The 13,530-nt window shown below is 41.8% G+C and overlaps 2 protein-coding genes across 4 annotated transcripts in view; both read left to right on the top strand.

Moving 5' to 3' along the window:
* The window catches only part of LOC107185341 (tyrosine-protein kinase Btk29A), a 186,048-nt gene that overhangs the window by 84,617 nt on the left and 87,901 nt on the right, over positions 1-13,530 (top strand). The gene's annotated exons all lie outside the window — the stretch shown is intronic.
* LOC107185343 (hemolymph lipopolysaccharide-binding protein) lies at positions 9,434-12,681 on the top strand. Its single transcript, XM_015573007.1, has 4 exons — positions 9,434-9,484; positions 10,301-10,398; positions 11,505-11,708; positions 12,305-12,681. Exons 2-4 carry the CDS (start codon positions 10,329-10,331, stop codon positions 12,604-12,606), a joined length of 576 nt encoding a protein of 191 aa, XP_015428493.1. The 5' UTR covers positions 9,434-9,484; positions 10,301-10,328; the 3' UTR covers positions 12,607-12,681.

The raw sequence follows: 13,530 nt of genomic DNA, 5'->3' as shown, positions 1-13,530 counted from the left end.
GAAAAATCCCAACCGAGTGGTAAATAACGCCCGCAGAAATAATACCTTCAAAACATTGTGTCAATACCTATTGCGTCAGTCTATATCTTATCGGTCGTAAAAATTCTGTAGTGGGCCAGTATAAAAGGATTGATTCCGCAGTTCCTTCACTACGAGAAGACAACCAACCACCATGTACAAGGAACTGTTACTCGTTCTGGTCCTCGTGACTACGACTACGTTCGCCGGTACCTTGGTGAACATAAAAGATGTGCTCGACGTGTCTCTCAATGTACTTGTAAAGGAATTGGAATGGGGCGTGTTAGGTAAGTGAGCTAGAAATTGCACATTTCACGAATGTTCATTCTTAACTGTAGAAGCACATTTATATTAAACCTTTTGTGGGCAACCAGGGTACCCGGGTACCAATTTATATATTTTCTTTAACAGTTTTCTATGTTCTTGTAAAAAGTGTTGCAAAATCGTACCGGATATCTCCGTTCTTTCGACATTTTTACATCGGTTTACGTTTTCAAAGTAAACATTTGTACGACATAACATTAAACACGGATTGAGACGATAGTTTCAGTTGTAGCTACCTACGGAATTCTCAATTGGGTAATTACTTTCTGCTTGCAAGCGTGTATACTTGGTACATTGTTTTGTTGTCCGTCGATCGAGTTTTGCAAATGGATCGAAAGGAAATAACAGTCTAGTTCGGTTGCTTCATGATAAGAACTTGACAGAGTTGAAAGTAACTCTGCTACAAAGTAATTGTGTTCTCGTGAACCGTGAGGAAATAGCTGAAAATACAAAGAAAAGGATTTAGACGCTAGTGGGTCATATGTAACTTCTGTCTGAGAATATCGATGATTCATTTAAATTGTTAATATGTAGGTCATCACGGCGGAACGACATCTCATGACTGCGATGACGATAACAGAACTACAAAGCCCCCAGCAACTACAAAACATCCTGGAACTACACCAACGACTGATGATTGTGATAACCATAACGGAACTACCAAGCCTTCCGGAACTACAAAGCCTCCAGGAACTATAAAACCTCCAGTAACTACACCAACGACTGATGACTGCGATGGCGATAACGGAACTACAAAGCCTTCCGGAACTACAAAGCCTCCAGGAACTACAAAGCCCCCAGGCACTACAAAGCCTCCAGGAACTACAAAGCCCCCAGGCACTACACCAACGACTGATGATTGTGATGACGATAATGGAACTACCAAACCTTCCGGAACTACAAAGCCCCCAGGCACTACAAAGCCCCCAGGAACTACAAAACCTCCAGGAACTACACCAACGACTGATGATTGTGATGACGATAACGGAACTACCAAACCTTCTGGAACTACAAAGCCTCCAGGAACTACAAAGCACCCAGGCACTACAAAGCCTCCAGGAACTACAAAGCCCCCAGGCACTACAAAGCCTCCAGGAACTACAAAGCCCCCAGGTACTACAAAACCTCCAGGAACTACACCAACGACTGATGATTGTGATGACGATAACGGAACTACCAAACCTTCCGGAACTACAAAGCCTCCAGGAACTACAAAGCCTCCAGGAACTACAAAGCCTCCAGGAACTACAAAGCCCCCAAGCACTACAAAGCCCCCAGGCACTACAAAACCTCCAGGAACTACCCCAACGACTGATGATTGTGATGACGATAACGGAACTACCAAACCTTCCGGAACTACAAAGCCCCCAGGAACTACAAAACCTCCAGGAACTACACCAACGACTGATGATTGTGATGACGATAACGGAACTACCAAACCTTCTGGAACTACAAAGCCCCCAGGAACTACAAAGCCTCCAGGAACTACAAAGCCCCCAGGCACTACAAAGCCTCCAGGAACTACAAAGCCTCCAGGCACTACACCAACGACTGATGATTGTGATGACGATAACGGAACTACCAAACCTTCTGGAACTACAAAGCCCCCAGTAACTACAAAGCCCCCAGTAACTACAAAGCCCCCAGGAACTACAAAACCTCCAGGAACTACACCAACGACTGATGATTGTGATGACGATAATGGAACTACCAAACCTTCCGGAACTACAAAGCCCCCAGGCACTACAAAGCCCCCAGGCACTACAAAACCTCCAGGAACTACACCAACGACTGATGATTGTGATGACGATAACGGAACTACCAAACCTTCTGGAACTACAAAGCCTCCAGGAACTACAAAGCCTCCAGGAACTACAAAGCCTCCAGGCACTACAAAGCCCCCAGGCACTACAAAGCCCCCAGGCACTACAAAACCTCCAGGAACTACACCAACGACTGATGATTGTGATGACGATAACGGAACTACCAAACCTTCTGGAACTACAAAGCCTCCAGGAACTACAAAGCCTCCAGGCACTACAAAGCCCCCAGGCACTACAAAGCCCCCAGGCACTACAAAGCCCCCAGGAACTACACCAACGACTGATGATTGTGATGACGATAACGGAACTACCAAACCTTCTGGAACTACAAAGCCTCCAGGAACTACAAAGCCTCCAGGCACTACAAAGCCCCCAGGCACTACAAAGCCCCCAGGCACTACAAAACCTCCAGGAACTACCCCAACGACTGATGATTGTGATGACGATAACGGAACTACCAAACCTTCCGGAACTACAAAGCCCCCAGGCACTACAAAACCTCCAGGAACTACCCCAACGACTGATGATTGTGATGACGATAACGGAACTACCAAACCTTCCGGAACTACAAAGCCCCCAGGCACTACAAAGCCCCCAGGAACTACAAAACCTCCAGGAACTACACCAACGACTGATGATTGTGATGACGATAACGGAACTACCAAACCTTCTGGAACTACAAAGCCTCCAGGAACTACAAAGCCTCCAGGAACTACAAAGCCTCCAGGAACTACAAAGCCCCCAGGCACTACAAAGCCCCCAGTAACTACAAAGCCCCCAGGAACTACAAAGCCTCCAGGAACTACAAAGCCCCCAGGCACTACAAAGCCCCCAGGAACTACAAAACCTCCAGGAACTACACCAACGACTGATGATTGTGATGACGATAATGGAACTACCAAACCTTCCGGAACTACAAAGCCCCCAGGAACTACAAAACCTCCAGGAACTACTCCAACGACTGATGATTGTGATGACGATAACGGAACTACCAAACCTTCTGGAACTACAAAGCCTCCAGGAACTACAAAGCCCCCAGGCACTACACCAACGACTGATGATTGTGATGACGATAATGGAACTACAAAGCCTCCCGGAACAACACCAACGTCTGACGATTGCGATGACGATAATGGAACTACAATGCCTCCCGGAACAACACGAACGTCTGACGATTGCGATATCGATAATGGAACTACAAAGCCTGACGATTGCGATGAAAGTAATGGAAATGCTAACGGAAACGGACACGGACACGGACACGGACACGGACACGGACACGGACACGGACACGGACATGGGCATGGGCATGGACATGGACATGGGCATGGACACGGACATGAACACGAACATGAACACGAACACGGACACGGACACGGTCACAGTCACGGACATGATCACGAATACGAACACGGACACGGTCACGGACACGGACATGACCACGAAAATAGTTTCTAACTCGGAACCAGACCTGGAAACGGACACAGAAATGGTAACAACGGAAGTTGGTCATTCATACAGTTTTTTACAGCAAGAAATCAATACGTCCGTACATAGACTCTCCGCGAATTCATCTGGCAGTAGCAATACTGTGCCGGATTGTTGAATATTAGAACAATCAAAGCGAACTGCGATCAACTATTTGTTTTCTTGTTGATCTAATATGTTATTTTTGTAGCAGTTTTTGTAATGAAGACTATATATTTTTGATTAGTGTGCTGCTGATAATATATAATTCATGGGCCTGTTTGGGCCCAGCTGAATTTCACACTTCATTCACCTTTCATGTTTAGTGTTTAGTCAGATGCCTATCGTTTTATTAGTGTAAGTATACGGTTACGAGTTAAACGAATTGCTGAAGATACGTCGTCGTGTCGAGAGTGACAAGGTCATAATATCCCGATGGTTAAAAAAACTTATAGACGTTTCGTATGTGATACATCTTAAGTAAGCGTTGCATCTAGAAGGCGAAACGAGAGACTTCACTTTCTCGTAACGTGAATAAGGTACACCGAGTTACACGAACGACACTTATTGGGATATACAAGGTGTCCGCGCTAACAGTATGCACTACTTTATTTATTAAACTATTTGAAATACGAGAAAACTGTTTATATAAAATTGAATGGCATGAGGGGGTTAATTAACGAATTGTGGTCATTTTTGTTAACATTATTACTTTAAGAGTACTTCGTTTTTTAATTGAAATTATGTATTTTTTTTTAGATCACTTGTTAGTGCATTTCAAGGCGAATTAGGGAACCTTTAACGTATTCATTTTACTTTCTCATAGGAACTGTTAACTGGAAGGAGGAACTTCCATCCGCAGGAAGGTGGAAGAAAAGTTTCCGACTAATTAGGAACTTTTATTCCGCTTTGAGAAAGTTAATGTTGCATTAGCGGACCATACAAATTTCCCGTTAATGGGATGCATGGACTCGAAACGACTGAAACTTTAATGATCCTACTCTTTTAATGTGAACGCAAAACGTAGATGTAATTAATTGTTTCTCTTTTTCGCGTTCTGTGCAACGTACGCAATATTTCCATTACAATAAACTGGCTTCTTCTTATGTATCTACACGAGACTTTTAATTCTTCATTTTAGATGTGAAAATTGGGTAAAATTGGAATGGTTGAAATGAAAACAGTGTAACTGCAAGTGGTCGAAGTGGAAATGGGGGAAATTGGAGTTGTCAAAATGAAAATGGGGAAATTGGAATGGTCAAAATGGAAATAGTGGAAGCGAAAATGGGAGAAGTGGGAAAGTTGACAGTGGAAATGGGGGAAATGCGAATGCAGGAAACAGGAATGGCGGAAATGCAAATGAAGGAAATTGGAATGATGGAAATGGAAATGGGGAAAATGGGAATATTCGGAGCGGTGGGAAAGCTGGTACTTCCTCAAAATTTTCTTCCCCTATTCCTTTCACTCGATTTTAGCTTGGACCAAGTTTAAAATTAAAGTTTTAAATTTAAATCAACAATATATTGTATAATACAGTAAATCATCGATGAGTGTACAAAGGGTCCTCGGCATTAAGTGTTCAGACGTCATCCCCGCCACTGGAGGTCCTCCGTGGAACCAGTCAAGCGCCCAGTGGTGGGGATGACGTCTGAACACTCAATGTCGAGGACCCTTGGAACACTCATCGATGATTTACTATATTTGGAATAAAGGTTCATCATAACTGTTTCACGAATAGAAATCGATTTCATAACAGTTAAAAACCACTGCTTTATCCAATAAACCTAAAAAATCAATTCTTCTGTAACGTTGATCAATAGAAACCCTCGAACATTCATCGATGATTTACTGTAAACGAGGGTTAAAGTCGTTCGTACAAAGAATCGCGGAGCTTCGTCTCCAAAGTCACATGAGTCATCGAAATTCCCCCGCCTCTATTCACAACGCGGAATTCCACTTGTGGTCGATCTTCCTCGTGGATTCACTATCAAAGATGCACACGTCCTATCCAAGGTCTCTGTAGAGACTACCGGTATTTCCAGTTCGGTGATGTCGTTCCCGACCGACAGGAGATAAACGCGTGCTCGCGGAGAAAAGGGAATGAAGAGAAAGAGAGGGGGGAGTGTGCACTCGGTGCGAACGGTCTGACAGTTCAGTCCAGGCTCGAGAGCCAAGGCTGACCATCATCCTTCGCGTGGTGAACCTGACCTATATAGAGTCGAAATTGGTGATCGATGTGGACAAAGAAGCTTCTATTCTGAATTTTCGGAACATTCTTGCCGAGTCAATTTTGTTGAATCAATTGACCTAGACCAGACGGAGTGGACCAGGGATTAAAAATTTCTGGACTCAAAATTTCGACTGTGAAATTTCCAACCTTTTTTACGCGTACCCTAAGTTTGGTTGGATCGATTTGAAGAAGGAACCAGTTGATTGGAGACGGTTCATCTAGGGAGTCTGGTGACCTTCAAATTATAGTTGAGAGGGGAACGATTAGGTTCTTTGTAGTACCGGGATATTCGAAGGTGTACTTGGAGGTAGGAGATTGCTGGTTTTCGAATACCATTAAGGAGATGCATAAGTATTTGTTGATTCTATTCGCCGTTGCGTGCGAAGTGTCATGTCGTAATTCTGACGCTGACGCAAATATTGGTGAGTACTTCAGACCCGTGCTGAATCGGACTGTTCGTGCCACTGCCACTGATCGTAAAGAAGGTAAATATCTCCTTTTTTTATTCTTATAGAATTGATGTTCGAAAATTGTAAATATAGTGTTTATTCGGTTTGTGTACACCTGTGTACGTGAAATTGTGTTTTGTTCTATTATGTGGATTTATTATTATGCCATGCAGTATACATTGCTTTCTCAGAATGAAAAAGTACGAAGATGACCCGTCCTCGGTCGGACGAAATTTAACTAATTCGTTGCAAAATCTCTACTATACACGTGTACAAAGAATTCAGTTTGATCATTACGTTACATTTTATGAAATTTTATAATCAAACGACGAACTGGCTGCAAGACATTCACAGATTAAGATACGAAAATAATCGTTCTTTGTAACAATTAAAGGAATAGAGAGAAGGATAAACAGATGAGATATTTACTTGGAGGCACTTTTTTCCAGATTCGACGGTATCGGCGGTTAATATGAACGGTAATTATAATTACCACGCCAACCACCAGGTGTTTTTTATTAACGGATCGCCGCAGAAATCAGGCAGAGGGGCCCAAAACTGCGTGAGTCTTCTGGAGAGGGACGATTACATTATCAAGCCGGGTATGGGAGCGTACAAGTACCACAGTCGTAGACAGGTGTGGAGTGCCGCTCAAAGGTCTTGCTTAGAAGAAGGAGGTATTAATCAAAGAACATTTTAATTTATTAGCATTCACAGTGAAGATTTTTTTAAACTGAAATTCAGAATTCTTGTCTTTTCTTGGAATTTTCATTTTACATATCGCTGCGAAACTTTTTTCAACTACTTCGGGAACTAAAGTGAAATCATGTTAGAAAATCTTGCACAGGTGGAAGTGAGTACAGTTTTTAAACTAAATTCCGTCCCACGTAAGAATAATCTCACTCTCGGGCAAGTTTTCGATGAGCGATTAAAGGCCCCTTGACACTGACAAGAAAAGGTCGCCAGGTGTAACGTTGACTTTTTAACGAGGTTCAGCAAAGTGATTGAGCTTGGAATTCTGAATCCAATGGTATTTGTTGCAGCCACATATGGCCATTAGTTTATGAAATATTTAATGTTCAGTACTGAGGAGCCTTCGGACACTCATCGAGGATTTACTGTACTTAACCTAAAATTTAAAAGGCTCACCTTATTCACAACTTTCATTTGGAATATTACTGTGTAATTCGTTCTATAGCCAGTGTCTGGAAAACAAATTTTTTTGTTAGTGTAACAATTGTTTGCGGTAAAATGAAGCAGTTTTTAAGCTGGCGATAGTTTGACGTAATTAAAGAGTAAAAAGAGAACGGTGATTATTCCGGAGGTCAAGGCGTCGATGCTTTTTATAAACAAAACCAACTTTTTCCTCGTTCTGTGGTCGGACAAACCCAGACGAATCGATCGATAACTCGCACCATGTATGTTCAATTCATCGTATCGCGCGTTTCGAGTTATCGGTGGACAATTATTACCAATCACGGAATATCTATAAATGGATTGTTTGCCAAAAAAATATTGAATTGCGTTGTAAATAACGCAGAAATTTACTGAACAATAATTCGTTACAAATTAGAGTAGTATGTTTGTCGTGAAATCACCATGGTAATAATGGTCATAATGGTAACTTTGATTGAATCATGTTCGACCATAGATAATCGACGATTTAAATTTACATCGTTAATACCTTCAATTCGACTGATCTTCGAAACTCATAAACAACTGAAAATGATCGATAATAGATGACAGAATAACTGATTACACTTCGTCAGTTCTTCAAGGCTAGCTACGGTCGCTTACATCTTCGTAGAATTAGAAAAATCCCAACTACCATTCTAATAAATAAGGAAAAGTATAAAAGGTTAAGCTCAACTGTGACAGTTGATAGTACTGATATGATGAAAAATGAAAAGTATAATGGAAAGGCTAAGCTGATCGCGCAGACGATACAGGAACCGAAGGGAATAAACAATTGTTGTTCGATAGGTCGGTTAGCCATCTTGAACACGGATGAAGAGGAGAAGTTCTTGCTGGAGTGGATACAAAGGGAAAAAGTCGACGAGGCCTGGTTAGGCATTCATGATCTGTTCGAGGAAGGCGAGTGGATCACTTTAACCGGAGAATCGCTCGATGTCGCGGGTTTCGAAAGGTGGGCCACCAAGTTTCCGAACCTACCTGACAATTGGGCCGGTAATCAGAATTGCGGTGTCCTGATCAAGGAGGGCGGGCTCGACGATGTCGATTGCAATCTCAGGAACCCGTACTTCTGTGAACTTACCCTTTGTTAAACTTGAACGAAGCTTATCGTTCCCGTTAAACAATTGGCGGTTTCGGCCGTTCGAACGAGAGATCGATGGAGAACTTTGTTTATTGTACGAAGGGGTCGTGTAGTAATTATGTTTAATAAAGATCCATGGAAATTTCGATACTGTTGTTATTCTTTGATTTTTTAGTGTGTATTTTGCTCTTAAGATATTTTCTTTAGGATACTTAGGTTTCTATAATCAAAGCCTTACTGATCCGTGATCTACTCTAGTAGAGTATCTACAGTCTACGATGTCCGGGGACATTAGCAACCAGCTGTGCAAAGAGTCCCATCGGACCGAAAACAAAATTCCCCACTCGAGATCGAGAAATTACGTCGATTACCCAAAATTATCGATCAATTTACCTAGTGATTCTACACGATTATTGTCCGAGCGTCATCCCCATCACTGATGGCGGAAGGCCGTAGAACCTGTTAAGTACATATTGCTTTCCCCTCCACCGTCAGAGTCTCATCTTCGATTCAAGGTTTCTGCGTTGCAACCAGTCGATGGTGGAATGCTGGTTTTCCAGTTTGGCTGGGTTGTTCACGCTCGGATGCCTGGCGAAAAAGAAGCATCGTCGCTAGACAAGGGCGGGGAGTATCGATATCGAGCCGAAATGGGGGGAGAGGCGTGTATGCGTTCGCCAGCGGAACCAAGACGCTTCAGGTTCACGAAGGATTCACAGTTGATCCTTACGGGTCGGTTAGCAATAGTGCGTCCGTCGGAGTCCTAATCTCTCGCTATAGTGCTGGTTCACGCGTCACGAATACACAGCCTAATTTTTCGAGCAAGTGTTCTACTCGACTGAGAAGTTGTTTTCGGAAATCGTTGCGTGGTGGAAACGCAGTATACGTAGAATTATGCACGGTGAGTCAACCGACTTGGCGACTTATTTGGTTATTCGTGAACTGTTTGGCCAAGAACTAGAGGCTTCGCGGAAGAGTACAAGAAATGTATTGAGTGACCTGGAACTCGATCATGGACTGGGAATATTGTTTCTGTGTTTGGAAAATAGTCGGTTTTGTGGGTTGTTGGAGTGCGTAGGGTGAAACTAAGTAGCACGTTCTCCGTGGTTGATAAAACGCCTCGATTATTGTTTTACGCACAGTATTAAAAATTGTGAAGAAACGTTTTCTTCGAGAAAAAAATCAATGTGACATTCACTTTTTTAAACGACACCACATAAATTTTGATTCAGTGCAATTTTTAATGTACTTAAATTACCAAAGAATTTTTCTTATTATTATAGATTTCTAGTAAAAAAAATTTGAATTGTCAGGAAGATTCATAGTGTACCGATACACAGGAACAATATTCCATGTTCACTTAACAAACAATTAAATTATTCTCTCGTATCACCTTTTGCTAGTCATTGTCTTTGGAAGAATTGTTCGTAATTACATAAGATATGTACCATAATTGACACTCTGCGAAGGAGACGAATTTTCTTTTACGAAAGAACGTAGGAAATCGTCGAAGAACTTCGTTTACGCAAAAGTAGTGTGATCTGAAGTCAACTCTATAGTCACTAAGTAACCGAAGGTCATCAAGTTCTTCACATGCCTCGACTAACTACTTCGAACCCGAAACGAAGTCGATACACTCGGCGTTCGAGGTGAACTGGCACCTATCGACACAACTGGTTCTCACTCCCGTTTGATCCGATTTGATTTTTCTCGGTAGGTTGCTCGTGAGAAAGCTTGTCGCTGAGATGTACGGGAGCTTGTTGATTCTCCTCGCTATCGCCAGCGAAGTACTTTGCGCCGGTGACTGGAACCCAAGTGAGTAACAGGTCGATTGGTCTGCGAGTTTTACGCGTTCACAGGATAAAACCCATGTAACATGATCACCATAAATTATTCTGTTACTGGAGGATCGATTGAAATTTCTTTTTACGTTGCATAATATGGTACAAAGAGGCCCTTAGGACTATTATATTATACTATGTACTATATTTACTATAAGTTTTCAAGGTTATCTTCGATTATTTTTTTTATAGATAAATTTACAATTTATTTACGACCATCTTTTAATGGACGTTGAGACGATGTTCGACGAACATTGCAAAATATTTTTTTGCTTCGTCTGTATTGGAGAAACAATAGAAAAAATTGCAGGTGTATCTATAAGAAAAAGCTATAGATGACCGATGAAAAACGACCGATACTGTAAATCGTACAGCATACTGTAATCATCTTAGATGCCCCTCTGAACCATACCACGCGTTGGAAGTGAAACTTTTTATCATCAATTTTATTAAATATTAAAACTGTTAATTATTCTGAACGTGAATAAGTTTTCAGTTATAGTATCTTTCATTGCTACAGATTATTTCTAACAAACTGACGAAATTTTCTTGATAAAAATGAGTCCAGACACGGTCTAAATCGGACCATTTTCACGTTACCGTGGTGATAGAAGTTTCACTTGAAAAATAAATTTCAATCAATCCACTAAGAACGTAAAACAATTGAAAGTGATCACGTCATGCGGTTGTACCTTCTGTGTACAGGGTGTCCCAAAATAGCTTTGACTCCCGCAAATAAAGGGTTCCTGGGATGATTTGAAATAACTTTTTCCTTAGCAAACATGTTATCCGAGGCTTTCTTAACGAGATATTAACGAAAAACTCCAACCAATCAGAGTTCGACCGGAAGACTCGCGCTCTGATTGATCGGAGTTTTTCGTTGATATCTCCTTAACAAAGCCTCGAATAATATTTTTGCTAAGGAAAAAGTTGCTTCAAATCATTCCAGGACCCCTCATTTCCAGGAGTCGAAGCTATTCTGGGACACCCTGTATACGATAGTCGTGCAAACGCGTGGTTCGTCCGACCATCGGCGCACAGCTCAGCTCGAAGCAAAAGAACGCAGCCCCTATTTTTCAGGTCGGTCGTCACTCGACACGGCAAGATGTCAGAACAATTACGACGCTGAACAGCAACTGTTTTACATTAACAGCCGCAACATGGGCCAGAGCTCGACGCCAATGAAAGAGGGCTACAGGATCACACGTGGCGTCGGGGCGCACAAATTGTACACGAAGAAGGCGAAATGGAACGCAGTTCGCAAGACTTGCATGATGGACGGAGGTGAATGTCGATGAAAGCATGACCCAGTCCTGGTTCGATAACGTAAATTGTCCCTTTACTTGACTCGTAACCGTCGAGAACAATATTTAGAAACTCACAGATCGAAATCTTGGGTCTGTGTGTGTCTGTAGACATTTTAACAACGCTTATAGACGATCACTCTATCTCATAATAATTTTTAAACAATTTTACTTGTACACGGTGATCTATAGAAGTAATTTGCTGTAAAATTCTGTACAATCGTTACGAGAATCGGTTCTATAACCGTTATGGAACTACTATGAAACCTACAGCTGATATACAGGGTGTCTCACCCGATTTTGACATCTTGATTTTTTCGCTATTGTTACTGGTAGCAAAAAATGTTTCAGCGGAGGCTTGAATGGTATCGAGTAAAGCATGTGCTGATTTTATTAGTTTTTTCGTGAGTGGACGCGTATGCTGTCTAAAATCAATGAAAGTCAAACACAAGAATATACCAGTCGTAGGATTCCTAGTTAACGTTCAGTCCAGTGATAAAGGGTCTGTCCAGGTGTGGGAGCGTTGAAATTACCAGGGAAACCCGTGGTAATATTCTCATCGACACTCTTCGATAGGTCACTTGGTCATCTTGAACTCGCTGGCGGAGGAAAGCGTTCTCATGAACCTTATGCAAGCGGCTAACCTGGACACGATCTGGGTGGGCGCCCACGATATGTTCAGAGAGGGCGAATGGGTCACACTGACCGGGGAGTCGTTGGAGAGAGCCGGTTACGAGAAATGGTCCACGATTTTACCGAATCAGCCTGACAATCACAACGGAAGGGAGAACTGCGGCACCCTGGGGAGACAAGGTGGGATCAACGACGAGGTGTGCACCCTGAATTATCCGTTCATCTGCGAAGTCGACATTTACTAAACGCCTCCCTGCCGCCATTTTGTTCCTCGAGGTGCACGTTTTTGGGGAACCGAGCCGACGGTGTCGAACGAATTGGACAGCTAGGGAATTACGACATTGAACTGTGAACGTGTATCTGATTTTGCTATTAAAGTTGCTTGAACGAAACTGTGTCGGTTTGTCTTTCGGGAGTTAGAACTGTCTGCTTGGAGGTTGGGTCAATTTCGATATTGTGATCGAATCTTAAGAATACGATCTTGTAGGAGGAATATTACGTCTCGAAAGTGAAACTACTGCTTAAAAATTATATTCTATGTTATCTTAATTTTTTCATATAGAATGTGATTTTCCGTCTGTGTTAATAATATTGAAGGATTACTTGTGGTACTAAACGCAGCAGAAGGAAGAACTAGCGTTAAAAAATGTCACTGTAAATAATAACCTTTATAAAAAATATGGTGAAGGTAGTCTACACTGCAATTGTTAGTGTGATAGTATTTGTTTTATCTGTATTTTTGAAATAATAGACTATTTTTAGATCAACAATCAACACTTTTTATTCTTTATCATCTTCATCGATTTTAATTTTGCTATGACAGAGAGATTTTATTTTGTGCAGCGAAGAGATCACCATACATATATAAACACAGTCAATTTTTAAACGATATCATTGACAATCGTGTAAATATTAGACCATTGGAAAATAAGTTTCTTTTTTGAACTTCATAGTCCGACACCGCCAAAGAAAGTACGTAAAATTGCAAGATGCGCATTCAGAATTGCATATTTTCACTTTAAATGTCGGAAAGAAAAATCATCGGATTTCGAAAGTATCGACGTACGTTTCGTTTCGAGCAGAAATTGGACCGTACCATAGAGCAAACAGGATCAGAAATCTTTCGTTTCGCAAATACAGAAAGAATAATCCCACCCACGACGAAAATA

Source organism: Dufourea novaeangliae, unplaced genomic scaffold (genome assembly GCF_001272555.1).
Source record: "Dufourea novaeangliae isolate 0120121106 unplaced genomic scaffold, ASM127255v1 scaffold60, whole genome shotgun sequence".
Taxonomy (NCBI): domain Eukaryota; kingdom Metazoa; phylum Arthropoda; class Insecta; order Hymenoptera; family Halictidae; genus Dufourea; species Dufourea novaeangliae.
Note: the sequence above shows the minus strand (reverse complement) of the source record. Positions and strands in the feature narration are given on the sequence as shown.